Source organism: Grammomys surdaster, unplaced genomic scaffold (genome assembly GCF_004785775.1).
Source record: "Grammomys surdaster isolate TR1022 unplaced genomic scaffold, NIH_TR_1.0 267, whole genome shotgun sequence".
Classification (NCBI taxonomy): Eukaryota; Metazoa; Chordata; class Mammalia; order Rodentia; family Muridae; genus Grammomys; species Grammomys surdaster.
In genome coordinates, this window is record NW_021604708.1 from 1,765,773 (window position 1) to 1,784,451 (window position 18,679).

At 42.7% G+C, this 18,679-nt stretch overlaps 1 protein-coding gene across 1 annotated transcript in view; it reads right to left on the reverse strand.

Annotated features, from left to right (window-relative positions):
* The window catches only part of Dcdc2 (doublecortin domain containing 2), a 155,631-nt gene that overhangs the window by 101,421 nt on the left and 35,531 nt on the right, over positions 1-18,679 (reverse strand). Inside the window, exons 3-6 of the mRNA XM_028776347.1 lie at positions 10,487-10,563; positions 10,244-10,375; positions 5,142-5,288; positions 2,641-2,695 (exon numbers count right to left, since the gene is read on the reverse strand). Coding sequence (XP_028632180.1) covers positions 2,641-2,695; positions 5,142-5,288; positions 10,244-10,375; positions 10,487-10,563 — 411 coding nt within the window. The remainder of the gene's footprint in view (positions 1-2,640; positions 2,696-5,141; positions 5,289-10,243; positions 10,376-10,486; positions 10,564-18,679) is intronic.

The following is an 18,679-nucleotide window of genomic DNA, read 5'->3' on the forward strand; positions in this document are numbered from 1 at the left end:
ATGGCGAGTATGCCAATGGAATTATGCCACAAGGCCTAAAGGAAAGTAAGAGAATAAAATACAATTCTTAGGGCTGAAGGGATGGCTCAGAGGCTAAGTGTGCTTACTTGCACACTTTGTGTTTCTTACAGAAAACACAAAATCAGCTCCTAACACCCACATCAGGCAGCTCACAGTTATCTGTGATTCCAGCTTCAGGGCCTCTGACACCCTTGTCTAACCTTAGCATGTGGATGTACCCCCACAAAGGCATATACACATATGTAAACATAAAATAAACCTTAATAAATGAATTTCCCAAACCCTTAAATGTACAGGTCTCATATATCATTTTAATGATGAAGATTTTTTTCAGCTACTGGTATAAATTCTCACCCCTCTCCTCCTCCCCCCGGGAAGTTAGATTCTCTAGGTCACCTGTGGTTATCACTCAATTGTCCCCCCTAGGTTACTACTCATCCATTCTCTCAGGCTACATTACTACTGATGCCTGCCTGGGTCGTGCCAAGCTGTCCTGTGTGCTAGCATTACCACGCAGTGCCCCAAAGCAGGTCATTATGTGGCTATCCAAATCAATTCAGCATATCTGAACAGAGGCCATTATTAATTATTCCTCCTGCCTATTCTTTTTCTAGTCATTGAGCTACCATTTTCTCTGGCATCTGAGCTCAAAGCCCCATGGTTCTTTCTGCTTCTATCTTCTCCATCACCCTATCTATCCAATCAGCAAGCAAGCTCTGTATCTTCAGGAATAACAGCCTGCCTCAGCTTCCCTCACTGTCTACCTAGTCTGGACTCAGCATGTTATACCCAAGCCACTTCCTGTGCCTTACCTATGGTATCACACCACATAAGGCTTTCTCTGCAGAAAAGATCTGAGGTTCTGCAACTCACTCAGATAGCATTTTTTGAATCTCCCAGGGCCTCTCAGACTCCTCTACTCAAGGAGAAAGACGGGCTTTGATGTTAGAGTTCATGGTCATAAAGAAACTGACTTCTCAGGCACATCACCCTATACATGCTTAGGGTCTCTGTTGAAGTTGGCTAAAGGATTCACTGACCATAAGGTGCAAGGGTCGGAATCCATCACTCAGATCTTTGGTCCATGCTATCCTTGCCATTTATTCACTGGAAGGAAACCTTTGGCCTGTAACTTCTACACACCATGTTTCCTGGTTTGTGCTGTTGTTTTCTTTTGTATTGTTTTGGTTTTGGTTTTCAACTTTAAGTACAGAAGGCAGGGGCACCTGCATTATGTCTTCAGGATCAAATTTAAGAGGATAAAAATGGAAAAGGAGGAGAAGGGAAGAGAGGAAAATATAATTTCTGAACCTAAATTCATGGCTCTTATTTTGCTTTTCACTGTTTAGGTCCTGGAGAGAACTTGGCTCAGTGGGGCCTTGGGTGGACACTGAACACTGGCTACCATGATGGCATCTTTACAGATCCATTTTTCTTTCTTCAACACCACCCTCCCCCTGAAACTCCTCTCCTCGGCTGTGTCCACTAAAATCTACACCAGGATTCAAGGGCAGTGCTCAAATCCATGTGCTGTATACTCAGTTTCAGGATGTTCATAACCTTCCAGATGGTTTTCTTTCTTTCCCTGAGAGTTTAAAGAATATGGAAGGCAAGAGCTTTGTCATGAGTGGTATAGTCTCCAGGAATGAGTGTCAAACCCAACGATACGAACACAAAATTATCTTTCTCTTTTGTTAAGAATGTTATAAAATAAAATAGTGGGTTAAGGGAAGTGCATGCCCACGAGGAGACAATACTGCTGCTCAGCAGACGTTTACAGCACACGAAACACAACCACTGACCAGCTCATCGGACTGGGGTAGGAATGACAGATCAGTTCTGCTCACTCCTACGGAAGCCCCTGAGAGATCGGAGAGCCATCGGTCAGAAAGACCTGCTGCCACAGCACTCTATAACAAAGTGGGCTGCACCTCAGGGGAGCTAGGGATGGGCAGGGCTAGGGATGCCCGTACAGTAGGAGTTAGGGAGTAGACCAGAGGTTAGGGGTTGAGCTGTAGAGTACAGGGGAGGTCACATGATAGCTGCAGTACACAGTGGGAGTTAGGGGATAGCTGCAGTGCAGACTGAACTATCAGCTGAACTACCCATTGCAGACTCTAGTTCCTACATCACAGGCACATCATCAATGCTTGCTCAGGTAACAGTGACGGGATGACCAGGAAAAGCTTCTGAGAGTGGAACTAAGCATTTAGGGTGATTCTTAATTTTTAAGATCTTAACTGTATAGAGAAGTACAACCAAGGGTCAACATGTTCTTACCTAAAGTTCCTTTTCTGTCTTTGTTAGACACAAGGGACAAGACTATCGAAGCACTACTGTGACCTTGTGAGAACGTCACAGCTATATGATATACTATTCAGCCCACAACCACAACATCCGCTGCCTCATATCTATACAAGGAAAGGGGTTGGATTCTATATTCTAAAAGCATTAGCTCTTGTTTAGGACTTTGGCTGTGACACTGAAACTCTCAGTGTTTCAGATAGTTGCTTATATGCCCCTAGGTAGCTAAGAATTCTTCCTCTGAATTTAATTGAAACCCAAAGGATGGCTCTACAGAGAGACAGAACACTAATGAGGAAAGCTGCTAATACTTACGCTCCCTTTAGACTTCCTGGATCCAACCATGGGAGGGAGTGAAGAAGCTTTCTGCCTGTGAAAACAAATTGCAATTTGGACATCTGACTATTGGTCACAAATAATGCATGATGTATAACAATCATTCTAATCTACTATCACCACCATGTCCACTGACCCTTGTGGTTAGTGCCATAAAAATCTCAAAATCCCATTCTAAATTATTTCTAATAGTTTCCTGAATATGACCTGACTTGATGCTTACAAACTTTTAATACAAATTTTTAAATTGAATCCAAATTTCCAAACTTTCTATTTAAAGATTAAAAAATAATCATTTCTTAAACTAAGTGACAACCATGACAGATTAAGTGAGAACCAATGACGCTGTTGGGCATGGTGACATCTATCTATTAATCCTAGCCCTAAGGAAATAGTCTCAGGTATCAAAAGTTCAAGACTGCACAAGATTACCAAGGTTGTACAAGATGACTCTGCCTCAAAAATAGTAATAATTATAATACTGATCATAAAGAATGTAAAAATAAAGTGGACTATGTACACTTGTGATGGAAAAGAAAGAAAAATTGTGGCATTTATATTAAGAGAGTTTTTAAACTGGCCAATTATCACCAAATAAGAAAAAAGAGGAGGAGGAGGAGGAGGAGGAAGAGGAGGAGAAGGAGGAAGAGGAGGAGGAGGAGAAGAGGAAGAGGAAGAGAAAGAAGAAGAAATTCTTTTCACAAGTTTCAGATGTCTGTGTCATTAGGGAAAAATTCATCTTGAAATATGTCTCCAAAAATAGGAATCTATACATCTATAATGGTGAACCTTATTAATGTGTAGGAGAGAGGCCAAGAGTCTCAGTTTTTACATTACCAAATACCTCACGTTCCCAGCATACTGACCAGCATTGTTAAGCACAAGTTGTTAAAGGATTGGATTTCATGGACTGGGTAATCAACAACCAGTCTGCTGGCAAAGAACTCTAACATTCATGAAGGCCTGGGCCCTTGCATAGGTCCAACACCCCTGAAATTCCACTGTCACTCTCTAGAAGCCTAAGTGAACTCCCATTAGCCTCAGAGGATACAAATTAATAGGGACACAGTGGCGTCCTCTGCAGAGGACAGCCATGAAAAGACAACTTCAAGAGTCAAGAAGCCCTGAATTCAGTATAGAACAACAGAGATGGGTCCCCAGAATCCACCCTGAAGGTTTCAGTGTCACAGCTCAAGGCTCTGAAGCATAGATGCTAGGCTATTCATGACACCCTCACAAAGGGTATTTCCAAGAGAAAAACTTCATAGCACATCATGTGTAACTGAAGAGCAAACCTTTCTGAGGAGACATCTCAATGGATAAAATACTTGCGATACTTGAAGACTAGAGTTTGGGTCTCCAGTACTTACAAAAAATACTGGGTGGTCACAGAGACTGGCTTGTAATCACGGGGCTCAAGGGGAAGAAATAAGGAATACCTAAAAGAGACTGCCTTAAACTGAACCAGCAAGCTGTGGGTTTAAGTGAGAGACCTTGTCTCAAAGGATAAAACAGGGAGCAATGAAGAAAGGCTCTTGATATCAACCTCTGACTTTCACATACCATGTGTGAACACACAGACACACAGACTCACACACACACACAGAGAGAGAGAGAGAGAGAGAGAGAGAGAGAGAGAGAGAGAGAGAGTCTGATACTCATCCTCCATATCTTTGCAAGTAGAATTATACTGCTTTGATTTTTTATGGTTTTTAAAGGGGGTGGAGGGGGTGTAAGCCAGATGAGGCTTACCTCCTGGAATGAATGCTAGTCATCCTAGAAATCAGAGGTGGAAGCAGAGAGAGTATGAGTTCAAGGGCAGTCTAGGATACATAACCAATTAGAGGCCATTCTGGGCTACAAAAGACTCTGGTCTATAAATAAATAAATAAATAAATAAATAAATAAGCTATTGTAAGTTTCTATCCAGACCAACTGAAAACTCAATTGTTCTGTCTGCCTGGCTAGACTCTAAAACTGCCTGTGAGATTTACACAGAAAGCTCGTGGTCCATCATTTTCTTCACAAGAATGGACCTTTGTATTTTGTTTAAACTTGATGTGATACAAGGTGCTGAGTCTTTCACAAATTCCATCGGTATGTTTTATGCAACAGTCTTCAGTCATGAATGCTGCCCTTTCTAACTGAGGAATGAGACTGTTGGCTACAGAAAATACTTTTTTGTTTGATTTTGAGAGAGGCTAGCCTTGAACTCACTCCATAGCTGAGGACGACTTTAACCTCCTGATCCTCCTGCCTCCACCTCTGTGCCCGGAATACCACGTGCGCCATTTTACCTAGCATTGTTACACATTTATGTTTATATGATCCAAATACAAGGGACCACATAAGACAGTGAGTGGCCTTTCTTCCCCCACTGCCCACGCTTGCTCCCCCTCCTCCTTTACACCAGTGTCACCCCGCATGCTGCTGCCAACAGTAACAAAGGCTGAGAGTGTGGAGCAAAGACAAGGACTTACCCATAAGGCCTTCTCATTGCAGACTTGTCAAACAGCAACTCACTGTACGGTAGTCTCTTAAACTTATCTCTGCCAACGGCCACATAGAACTGCCCATTCTCCAGTTCTGTTCCACTCTCAACGAGTTTTCCTTCTAACGTATACAGCCTGTCAAAATACCAATGCCAACAGTTAGAATCTCCATGGCGTTTAGAGAGCTGCTTAAAATCATAACTAAGAAAAGGCACTTCCTCCTTGACAGGGCTTGTCAGTTACTCTTCCAATTACTGGTTCTGAAGTAATATACTGGACAGGAATCCCCCCTTCATAGCGAAGATCTGAGCATGATCTTTGCTGAAGAGGTGCCTGGCTCCACAGAGACCACTTCTGGTACCATAGGAAGATTTTGGAAGAAAAAAAGAAAAGAAACTTGTACAGAATGTATTTGTTTTCATTTGTTATTATTTGGGGGTAGAGTAGGCATGTACCACATCGTGAGTGTGGATGGAAAAGGCAGCCTTCAAGCCTTGGTTCTCTCCTTCCAGGAATGACACTCAGATCTTCAGGCTTCTGCGAGTAAGTGCCTTCACCCACTGAGCCACCTCACCAGCCCCAGGACGTGGTGTATAAATCAAGCTCGCCTTCCATGGAAGATTGACTGAGTGATGTTTTGTCAACACTGTTTATGTGCATTTTCTTGGGATACTCATAAGCCAGCAAGCGTCCTGCCCCATTCTCAGTTAAGGATAGCCTCTGGCCAAGGTACTACAGCCAAACACATAGAAGTGGGTCAGAAAAAGGAGGTGAGAGGGAAGCAGGGCAGGAGCAAGGCAGCACTAATGATGCAGAATTGCATAGCGTACATGCCTCTGCCTCCTTTTTTTAGCCGTGCCTAAGCGGGAGAGCGAGCACAGTCCTCCCAGAGCCATGGGGTTCATAGGGCCTCCTCTACTGTAAAACTGCTGCTGTAAATGCAATTAATATGTCACTTATTATAAGAACACTGATTTTTTTTTACTAGATGGTTTAAATTATCTACAGATTTTTTTAAGAGAGGAGAGTAGGCTACTTGAAAACTAAACTATAACAATAATGCTATTTTTAAGATTATAAATAAAAGAAGTTGTAAGGTTTCAACATAAATTTCTCAAATGTCTTATATTACATAGTAAGGTGAATAACAATAATAAAACTCTTCTAGTGCTAGGAAAGCTGAGGTGGGAACATCATGAGCTCAAGGCTAGCCTGAGCTACATAGTGAGTTCGAGGATGGCTAGCCAGGACTATAGACTTTGTCTCAAAGAAGAAAAAAATGAATCCACTGATATCAGCTTAGCCATATCAGAAGAAACAAGAACACTGAAAATATCCACAAAAGCCCTGAAAAGTAGTAGAATTAGTCAGCATACAGATGCCAACATCTTTTTATAATGTGGTATTTCTAAGTCTGTATAAATAGCACAAACCAGAGTTCTGCTTGTCTTGCTGCACTTGAGACCACCAATCCCAAGCAAAGGCTCTATAGCCAGTCCTGTACAGGGAAGCTGTCCTGACCATCATAGGGTACCCAGCAGCACCCCACCCTTTCCCGTGTCTATTGTAGGGTGCCCAGCACCTGACTCTGTCCTCTGAATGGAGTTGTTTACATTCCCAGTTGTGCTCACCAAAAATGGCTCCAGACACAGATGCATGCCTCCTGGAAGCAAAATCACCTGCCTGAGACCCACTGGCCAAGAGCCAGACATTCTTTACCCTCATTCCTCCAAAATAGATTCAAATCAGCAGTTAACTGCTACACTAGTAATTAAAGGCAGTGTAGTTATGGGCTCCAGGACCTCCTAGCCAAAAGCTGGCTGGTTTAGCCTGCAGGTAGATAAAGCTACTGAGTAAATTCCAACCTGTGACTCATTATGTTTGGTGAATGTAGCCCTTATTGACCTGTTTCCTTCTGTTGCCTCAAAGCACAAGAATCATGAAAAGGGAACCAAGCCAGGCTCTGTGGATGCTATTGGTAAATTAATATATCGATGCATAACAGAAGGGAATACTGACATTCTTCTATTACATGAATATACTGATGAATAACACTAAGACAAATTGATATTCAATCAATATCCTGATGCCTAACAGAAAGACCTCTCAGTGCTCTGTTAGGGGAACGTGGGCTCTCCCAAGCAAGCAGCACCAGGTCTACCATTGAATGAATAATTAAGCTGCTCAGTTGAATGTATTAGCTCCCACCTGAGATCACAGCACTCCAGAGGCAGAGACAGGAGGATTGCCAAGAGTTTGAGGCTACAGAGTAAGTTCCAGACCAGCCAAAGGTATAAAGTGAGACCTTGCTTCAAGAAATCAAAAATTTAATTTCTCTAAATAGTCAAGTGTATGAGAAACATGTATTTTTATTTCTGTTAGTGCTTTCATATCTACTTTTCATATCTACCTAAGAGTTTGTTCATGTTTATGAGAAGATACATTTAGAAAAGAAACTGTATAGTGTGTACAGTTTATATTGTTTAGGAAGTCAGATTTTAAGTAGATGTCAAAAGATAAACCTATATTTTCTTTAAAAACTATGCATGATTAGTGATGTTGACTTCCCTATGGAACTGAAGTAAACTGAAAGGTAGCTAAGGCTTACATAAAAGTTAAAAGTACTTAATCCCAGCACTTGGGAGGCAGAGGCAGGCGGATTTCTGAGTTCGAGGCCAGCCTGGTCTACAGAGTGAGTTCCAGGACAGCCAGGACTACACAGAGAAACCCTGCCTCGAAAAAACAAAAAAACAAAAACAAAAACAAAAAAAAAAAAAACAAAAGTTAAAAGTACAAGATCAAACCACAGAGAGTTATTCTTATAGCCGCAGAGCCAGGAAGATTGGGGCTGGTAATAAAATTAGTGAACACAGAGAAAGACTGAAAACTCAAAGTATTTATATACAAAACAAGTAAAACTCTAACTGGAAACACATTGGAAACTTACACACACAACAGGGCCAACTTCTATAAACATAAAGCGTGGCTGAAAACCAATAAGGCAACTGTGTAAGCATGCAGAACGGGGTGTAAGCACATGAAAGTAGCTTTGGAGCTAAGAGTCCCAGCTGCAGCCAGCCTACTCAGTTTGCCACTCAGCCATGCTACTCAGTGTCAGCTTAATCTTGAACTTCTAGCTTTTCTCTCTGGGTCTCATATGCCATATCTATTGAAAGAGAGTATTTAATTCATAAGAACACTGAGTTAATTCATTTAAAATGTGAAATGAATATAAAATAGCTGGAATGCAAGAGGAAAAATCATCAGACAATCCTGTGTATCAAATAAATAAAAATCAAGAAATGATGGAAGCCACTTATGTGTGAGTGCTGTATACATGTGTGGTGTGAGCATGTGACGTGGTACCCTGCTGTCTGCACACATGATGGAAGGTCAGAGGGAGCCGTGTGGTGTCCTGCTCTAACATTCTCCATCTTATTCCTTTGAGACAGGTCTCTTTCTCAATCAGGCACTAAGATGACTGACATCCAGCAAGCCTGTAGCCCCTCCTGTCTCTACCTCCTGAGTGTACAACTTGTAGGTGCCTATAACCTAACTCTGAGGAGGCCAGTAGAGACAAGAGGATTGCTGGGGCTAGCAGCCAGTCTAGCTCTGGCCTCAAAGAACTGAAGAAGAGAGTGATATAGCAAGATGCACATCCTCCTCTTACCTCTGTGCATGCACAGGTCATGTGTCACATGCATATACACACACACACACACTACACACATGCACATACACACTCTACACATAAGAAAGAATGGATGGAGAAGAAGAGGGAAGAAGGTAAGAATGAAGGAGAAAGGGAGGGAGGAGGGAGAGGAGAAGCTGACAGTGTGCATACTTGTACATGCAGAGAGTATTTCTGATTCCCATTTCTACGGTATAAAAGCTACTCAGAAAGGAGATGGTGGATCAGAGGTGAGAAAAATACTTTAAATCTATACTCTCATTCTACCTGGATTTTTGTCATACATTAAGCATTACTTTCAATTAAAATAGTTTATACTTAAATTTTCAGTGATGATAAAACCGTGAGATAAACATGGATTCAACTGAAGGGCAGGGGATACAGCCATTTGAGAAGTTACTGTAAACCATGGCTGTGCTGTGCGTGTGTGTGCGTGTGTGTGTGTGTGTGTGTGTGTGTGTGTGTGTGTGTTGCATCCAACAGGCAAGAATGTGTTCACTGTGTAGTGCATCAGGAAAGATAAAGAGGAGACAGGCACTGAGGGAACTCTTTGGAATCCGAGACCTATGTGTATTTGTGTGTTCCTGCATGTATGCACTATGTATGTACTCTCAGTGTGTTCTCACATCTATGTCTCTCAGAGTGCTATGTGCTGTTTATCCTTTAGCTGATAAAGATAGAATTTCAAGGCCAGGTGGATGGCTCAGCAACTAGAGGTGCTTGCCACCAAGCTTGACAACTTGAGTTTGAACCCCAAGACCCACATGGAAGGAGGAGAAAAGTGACTTTCAAAAGTTGTCCTCTGACATCTACCTGTACACTGTAGCACACGCCCCCCAATTCCTACACATAAGTAAGTAAATAAATGTAAAATTTTTGAGACAATTTTATAGGCTACACCATAGGTTAGATATTCATTTAATTTTACTGAAATGCTTTTGGCTTTAATTTAGATAATCTCACCTATCTCATCTATCTCCTCTGTAAGACCACCTACTCTTCCTAGCATCTGCCTGAGACAGACAGTTGGAACCTCTGAATGAATAGTCTTGCCTCTTCGGGGGAGGGTGGGAGGAAAAAAGTTAACTATGAATCAAAAGGCTCTTCGGGTTAAGATGTCCTTCTCCCTTAAAGTAGTATGGTGCTTGTTTATTACTCTGCACTAAAATAGCAAGGACAGGTAAAGTTTCCTGATGTGTTCCAGCATGCCGAGTACTGCTGGAAACAGCCCTGTTCAAGTGTCACTATCTATCATAGTCTTCATATAAGGGAACGGAAGCACCTGAATCTTAGTGGAATCAGCCAAACATCAGATCTAGGGATCAGTGACTCCGGAGCCTTTAGGGACATCTTCATGGATTCCCAAACCATCTGCCCGTGGGAAGATGTTACAACGCACCTGTGGACAGCCCCACTCCGAAGGGTTATTTTTTCTGTGATCATTTGTAGTACGTGATCCCACTGATTTAAAGCTTTTTTAGGGATGAGGAGGCGAGAAGCTGGACTGATGAGGTCTCCGTTTGCAATCAAGCTGTGAGGGGGAAAGAAAAGAGGAAACATATCTGAAACAGTCATGCTCATAACATTCAAATTCCACACCCCAAGGAAGTACACAGCCAATTGACTCTGCCCTCCAACTTACAAAATGGTACAGGGCTCGTGCAGCGACTTCCTGAAGCGGGCAGACACGTTGATCCTGCTGTGGATGACAGGCTTCACCTTCAAAAGCAAAGGAAAGGAAATCACTAGTCCCCAGAGGGGAAACTGGATGGTATCTGTTACACTGAAATCACTAAGGCCATGCCATCTTGTTCTGACTCCATTTTGTGCTTGCCTAGATAGTTCTCAGCCCTGTACATGACTCCACACAATGACCAGGTCTGCCTTGGCAAAAACATTTGAGATTCCCATGGCCTTGACCATGGTCCAGATGTATTAACCAAAGTAATTAAACTAGGAGAAAAGCATAAGTCAGAAGTAACTGGCCTAAGCCCTGACGACTACACTTGCAGACAGGAACCTAGGATAACTGAGGGACTTCACTCAGCAGCTGATGGAAACAGATGCAGAGACCTGCAGCAAGCATCAGGCCCAGGGAGTTCTGTGAAAGAGTGGAGGAAGGATTGAGGGAGCTAGGGGGATCAGGACACCACAAGAAGACCTACAGGGCCAACTAACTTGGGCTCACAGGGGCTCACAGAGACTGACCTTCCAACCAAAAGGTATGCAAGGGTTGAACTTAATCCCTCTACACATACGTAGCAAATATGCAGCTTGGTCCTCATGTGAGTTCCCTAACAATTGGAGCAGAGGCTGTCTCTGACTTGGATTCTGTTACCTGTCTTTGGATCCCTTTCCTATAACTGAGCTTCCTTGTCTGGCCTCAGTGAGAAAGGATGGGCTTAGTCCTGATGCAACTTGATGTGCTGGGACTAGCTGGTACAGGGATGGGGGGAGTGGGCTCCCCTTCTCTGAGGAGAAGGGGAGAGGAAAATGGGGGCAGGGATGAGAGGGTAGGATTAGCAGAAGAAGAGGGAGGGGCTGCAATCGGGATATAAGGTGAATAAATAAATTAGTAGAAAAATAATTGACACGTTATCTCTAAATTAATTACTATGCTCTTCCAGGAATTTCAAGGTTACTCTGCCCTCTCATCTAACTTTGATATAAATTATGGTCTTGGTGTGTTTACCCTTTTAACACTCTGTGCCCCTGAGTTTGGGCACCAAGAGACTTCTCAGAGACACAAGGCCGCTCTTGGTCTGGCCATTAATAAAAAGTCATGGACCTTTTAATTGTTTAATCATTGTAGTTACAGTGACCATCTCATGTGGATGATCTCAATGCCTCTGTTAAAAGCCTTGCTCTCGTTCCACTTGGACACAACTCCAGATTCATTCTTCATCATAAGCAGATGCCCTGTCATCAGAGAAATTCTTTGCTTAGCCCTAAGCATACTTGTTACAATCTGTGCCAAAGGTCCAAACACATTAAGGCGACTTTTTATATAATGCTTTCCAGGAAAAGAAAATCAAGAAAACCTATAGAATCCTGAAGGTGCCCTCTCCTCTACCGCAGGACTGATGGTTTCTTGTCACCTCTCCTTTCCACTCTTGGCACTCCTCCTCTCAGCTCCTCCATTCCCACCTTCACCTCTGAAGAAATTTTTTCTTCTGATTCACTGCATCCTGTGTCCATCACCTGAACCCCGTCATTACTCTGACCCCTCTACTCTTACATATGGGGGGAGGCGCTCTGATTGCCTCCCTCTCTTTCTTTTTTATAAAGAATCTCATCCAGGTTCCCCTCAAACTCACTATATGGCTGAGGAATGACCTTGAACTTCTCATCCCGTTTCTGACTCCCAAGTGCTGGGATTCCAAGCAGGAGCCATCACACCCAGTTTTTGCCTTGGGCATAAGCACTCTATCAACTGACATACATCCCAGCCCTCCTCATCTCCTTTTGCTTCTGGAGTCTAGGATGCAATTGGAACCACACAGCACTCTGGGAAAATACCTGAGAAAGGGCTTTTGTCATCAGCTTGGACCTCAGAAATGCTTGACCAATGCTTCCACTCACTCTTCTCAAGACCTTACTAACAGCTCATGACAAACACACATGCATACACACACACACACACCGCAGATCATTTTGTGGGAAAGCTCTGTCCATACACTGTAGGCTGTAAGCTGTAAGCTGTGGCTGTAAGCTAGCCAGCTTGCTACTGTCCCTAGGGCATGCCTTGTATCCACTGATGCCTTTCCTCACCTCTTCCTCTGCCTAAAATGCCCCGTCCACTTCCCCAACTGAAACTGTGCTTCCTTTTCAAGGCCTGACAGCACTCTGCTGCACCGTTTGCCTCTCTCCTCAGGCAGTGGCTGCAGCTGCTGCAGCAATAGCAAGCAATGACAGTACTTATGGTTTAGGGGTAAGGTCCCCATTATACTAATGTGCTTTCTATTGGTACTAGAAACACCATGGCCAAAAGAAACATGGACGAGAAAGGGTTTGTTTGGATTTTATTTCCCCATTACAATCCATCACTTGGGAGAAGTTAGGGCAGGAACCTGGAGGCAGAAACTAAGGCAAATATTGTGAAGAAATGCTGCTTATGAGCTTGCTAGCTTGCTCTTTTACACTACCCAGGACCACATTTCTCAAGGATGGTGTCATCCAGAGTGGGCTGAGCTCTCCCAAATCAATCATTAGTCAAGAAAATGCCCCCACAGGCTTGCCTACAGTCCATTCTCATGAAGGCATGTTCTCAAATAAGTCTCCCTCTTCCCCGATGACTAATTTATGTGAGGTTGACAAAAACTAATGAGTACACACAAAAATTGGGGGTAAAAAAGGGCAGCAATTTTGCATGAAAACGGCTGTCACCTATTGTGCCTCGATGCACAGGAAGTGCTATGCTAACTTCCATATGCTGTGCTTCTTTTCATCATCACAATAACTACTCGCTCGTATCATTACCATAGACATCACTACTTGAAGAAGCTGGAGCTTGGCTAATTTGCCCAAAATCACATGTAAGAAGATACATAAGTATGATCTGTAACACCAGCAACACTCAGGGAGGAGGCTGAGGCAAGAGGCTGTGAGATCCAGCCTGGGCTACAAGGTGGGGCACTGTGGGAAGAGCTATGGGGGAACAAAGGAGAAGGAGGTGGGGGTTGGAAGAAAAGGAGAGGGAAGAGGGAAGAGAAAGACGGATCGGGGAGGGGAGAGAAGGATGGAAATGAGGAAGAGGAGGGGAAGAAGAGGAGGGGGAGGGGAAGCGACAGCAGCATTGTTAGGAAAGGTCTGTGAGCAGCGGCCTATAGCTGTATTCACTGCTGGTTAAAGGTTAGCCCTGGGTGATGCGTGGCAGCCCTTCCGCTAAGGAATGCTCCATGCTTAATGAAGAAGGTGACCATCCTCCAGTTGCTGAAACAGTGCCCAGGAACGCAGCTGCTACTTGTACAATAAATGTTGGTTGGAATGTAATTAAAAGCTACTCTCACTTAGAATCAAGTTTTAAAAACATTAATGGTGGCAACTTTTCCAATTCTATTCCCACAGGTTGTTGGCCTTAAATTAATACTTACAGTGATGCTGGTGTTTTTTGTTTTTTGTTGTTTTTTTGTTGTTTTTTTTTAAGTGCTTAGCATGCACTGCATAGGCCTCAACAAATTCAAGTATGCAGAAAAACACATGGTAAAAAAGGACTGTCCCTCCCACTCCCATCCCATAGGCACCAGGCTGGAATCAAAGGTAGCAATATGCCTTCAGTAGGGTCTCTGCATGGTATCAGCACAGATCTAGCAGACAGGTAACTTTTAAGCTAAGTGATAGAGGGTTGCAACCATTCAAAGCCTTGCTTTTTTAACTTGGTGATCTGCTGTGGGAACTGTTTCACACTGCTACTGTGAGGGGGCTTGCTTCCTTCATGCCTTCTGTCTGCACTGCACCCCAGAGGAGCTGTAACTTGGCCAACCTCCCCTGAAGCAGTTCCTTGTGTCTCAGTGTCTCCCATTCATTTCCATAAATCTGTACATTTATCTACATAATCAACAATGACAACTGACATTGAGTAAGCAATTCTTTTAGGTTGATGACATTTGCAACAAGATCAAGTTGATCCACAGATCTCTTCATTTGCTTAGCTCATACCATTGCATAAAAACCTAGACGTAATAAACAAATCATGCCATCTGTGACAGGCTGGGGCTTACGTAGTCCGTTGAAGACAGTAAAACTCTATAGCATGTTAGATTTCTCTTAGATCTTAATTGGTTAGATGTGAAGGAAGCTCCGCCCAGGTACAGGACAGGCCCTCCTACTGTGTGCCTCTGACAGTCCCTTCCTCAAAATCCTCCACCTCCTGAACACAACTCCACTTCCTTCCAAACAGCTCTGCTGCCAGCTGCTAGGGTGTCCACGGTTCTCTGATGCTCTTTGCTTTCTTCTTCCCATAGCACTTATTGTGTCGTATTTACTCATTTTGCAATCACCAATTTCCTGTTACTTTAGGAACTCTCAGTGTTACCCAGTAACGTGGTCACCATGTACTGTGTCAGTCGACAAGATTTCCAAGTGTATAAATCTTGTCACATACTCATCAGTAGTTTAAAACCCTGTTGGGTTGTTGAATTAAAGATAAGTAAGCTATATAAAGAAATGATTATAGAGCTCTTGTCTAAATTATTTTACTTTAGTGATTTAGTATAATAAATATATACAGTTATAAAATAATTTTGTTAATATAAAATTCAGAATAATTTTGAGAAAAATAACCTGGCATTTGTGTGAATACTGGTGATTTTCTCCATGGTTATTTTCAGCATGACACAGACAGTCTCTAAGGGTTCATGATTAACCAGAGAAATTGAAGACTAATCTTAATTATATCCAGCCCACTCATACTAACTAAATAGCTGCATTTTCATTTTCGAACAGACCAATAAAATATTTGAAAAAAACAAAATAATATGTCTGAATTGAAAAATCATCTAAGAACATCATATAAAGCAACTTTACTTTTTGAAAAACTATATTTTTGCTTTTGTTTTGAGACAGGTTCTTATGTTTTCTAAGTTTACATCAAATTTGTCATACAGCCAAGACAGGCCTTGAACTACTGACGTGCCTGCCTCCCTCCCTCCTTCCCTCCCTCCTTCCCTCCCTCCTTCCCTTATCATTTATCTTTTCCCATCTACTCTCTTTGATTTCTTTTACTCATGGGAAGAAATGAGGACTTGGTCAGAAGTATCCCCTGTCTCTTCCTGATCCATTCTGCTGCCCTGCTTCCCAGTGTTAGTAAGTTTGTCCTCTTCTAGTCCTTGGGTGGGACATGTGGGCCTGTGCATGACTAAACTACAGTATGTGCTATAGAGACCCAGGCCCAGCTCCTCCTCCCTAGCTGTGCATTGCTGTTACCTAGTGACCTTCCTGCTCCCTCCCCAAGCCATGTCCTCACCAGCCTCTCAGGACAGCTGTCCCTCTATGGTCTCCTACAAGAAGATTCATTCCCACAAACAGTTAGTGATGCCCATTTATTTGGGTCTCAGTTGCAGGTTACATGTCAAACCTGCTTAGCCTGTTCACCTGCATGGCCTACCCCTGGTCCACCAGGTCTGAGTGGGAGTTGCTTACTCTGCAGCCCTGGTGTTCGCTCCTTCAGACTCAGTCTGTAGACACTTCACATCATTCTCTTGTTAATACTGCTTATGTCAAAGGTCAAGGGAAAGTGTATGTGCTGATAATGGAATTGATAAAAACTTAAGAACTCTTGTTTACTGTCGTCTCCCATTATCCAGATTCAAAATATTGATCAGCAGTAGCACCTTGTCAACATCTCTCTCAGATCGGAGCTCTAGAAAGTCCTCATCCCAGTTGATTGGGTTTAATTTATTTTACATTTAGATGTGATGTTATTGAAAATACCATTTAGAAACATGCATGATGAGCTGGGCATGGCAGCATACTCATGTTACTCCAGCACTGGGGAAGGAGGGAGAGGAGGGAGGGAGGGAAAGGAGGGAGAGAGGGAGGGAGGGAGGGAGGGAAAGGAGGGAGGGAGGGAGGGAGGGAAATGATAGATAGGTAGATGGGCGGTAAACAGAGATAGCTAGATAATAGGCAGACAGATAACTGATAGATGAGGCAGATGATAATATAAACATAGAAGGCAGTTCAAAGTAGAGAGGCAATAGAAAAATGATAGATAATATGATTGATGGATAGATGACAGTAACAAATGATAGAGATGATAGAGAGAGAGAGAGAGAGAGAGAGAGAGAGAGAGAGAGAGAGAGAGATAGATAGATGTTAGATAAATGATGGATTAGATAAAGTAGGTAATATATCTGTCAATCAATCAATCAATGTGGAGAGGTTGGAATAATTCTACTAAGCTAACCTAAAGAGTTGCTTAGTGAGCTAATTGTGCAGTGGCAGCTGCACACACTGGGCTGCTCCCAAGCGGTGTTAACTGGCACTTGCCACCTTTTCAACCCTGGACCAAGAAAAGCAAAGTCAGCCTAAGGACCCAAGGGAGCAAGCAGAGTGGATTCTCACAATCCATCAAGCACTCACCTCCTGTAAAAACTCCTTACTCTGTTTAAGGGTTCAGTTTGCAATACTTTCTAAAGTGCCAGTCTATTTAGAGAAACAAACGTGCTAAAGTTAACCATTTGCCAAATATAGGCCAATGTACACTAAGTTTTAACTCTACTTTCCTTCTGGCATATATTTACAGGATTTTGAAAATCTTTGAGGAAACTTTGCTACTTTGCAAACATTACCCAGCATCAAAGAGGAAACAAAGTCTCTTGCAAAATATTTAATCAATGTTTACCTTTTTTAAAAAATAAAGGATCAAAAAGTTTAAAGACAAAAAAAATAATAAATAATAAATAATTTACCTAGGAATCAATATAATAGACATAGCCAAGTATAAATTGTCCTAAAGAGATTTTTAAAAACCATCCAAGGGTTTGGGCATGGTGGCATAAGCCTTTACTCCCAGCAGTCTAGAGATTGCAGCAGGTGGGTCTCTGTGAGTCTGAGGCCAGCCTAATCTACATAGTGAGTTCCAAGCCAGGCAGATCTGTCTACACAGTGAGACTCTACCAAATATATATACTGATATATACACACAAATATACACACTGATATATGTATCAGTGTGAAGCCCAATGGCAGAGAGTGTGTCTGGGACACATAAGGCATTGGGCTTGATCCCTGTTCACCACCCCAAACAGAAGAGTAACAGTTGTCATCATTAGCATTCCTTACCCCGACATCACTATTTTCAATGGAATAAAGAAAAGCTAAAGCCAGTGGCACAGTGAGCACACAGTCCACGGGACTGGGCCTGTGCTGATACTGACCATGGGGCTTATAAGTGACTTCAGCAAGAACCTCTATCAGGGGATATTTCATTCTAGGAACTGTCCCTAAACTTAACAGATAAGCCATTTGTCATAGAAATGCTAAGGTCCATAACCTGAAAAAGACACCTGAAAAGGAAAGACTTCACAGCAAGAAATGAAGACTGTGAGCAGCCATTTCAATACTCATAAGAAAAATGTAAGCCACTGGCTCACTCCTACTTAGAGGGAACACTATAGGAGTCAGTTGCATCTGCCAAAACAAGGAAAGCTGAAAGGCATTTTTAAAAGCACACAAAGTAGCTTATGTTTCAAAGAAATCTAAATTCTAGAGATGCCCGAAATTCTAGACAGCATGAACTCTAAGTGAGAAGAAATCTAAGACTTGCATGCTCAGGATGACAAACCTTCTGCAGCGAGTTAGCCAGAGGATGGGCTGGCATTGTGGAGAAGACAAGGATGTAATAAAGTCCACACTACCAACAAACTCTTCTGCACCTGGAGCTGTCTTCAGGCACACAGAAGTGTAACAGAAGCTAGGAGCAAGGCAAAGAAGCAGAGACAGAAGCAGACAGGGAAGATTGGAGGTGGGGCTGGATAATAGATTCTCCAGTGGCATGTACTGCTAACAGTTGGACCAACTATCAAGAGACACCTCTAAATCTCCTCAGGATTAGCTTCTAAGCCCTGAGAGAAGTCCTAATTTTACTCTTGTAATGTTTGGAAGCAGTGGTGTAGTGATGGCAGGTAAAGCTGCCTCCAGCCTGTCCTGTAGCAGTCGAGGGCTAGGTGACAACCAGGTCCTTTCCTGGCATCCATCCAACATAGGCAGGAGTACTTTCTTCTGAGGAAAAGGATTATCTGTTTTCAATTTCTACACATAACAATTTTATATAAGGTCATCTCTACACAACAAACACTACAGAAAAATTCAAACAAGGTGGGAAATGTAGCTT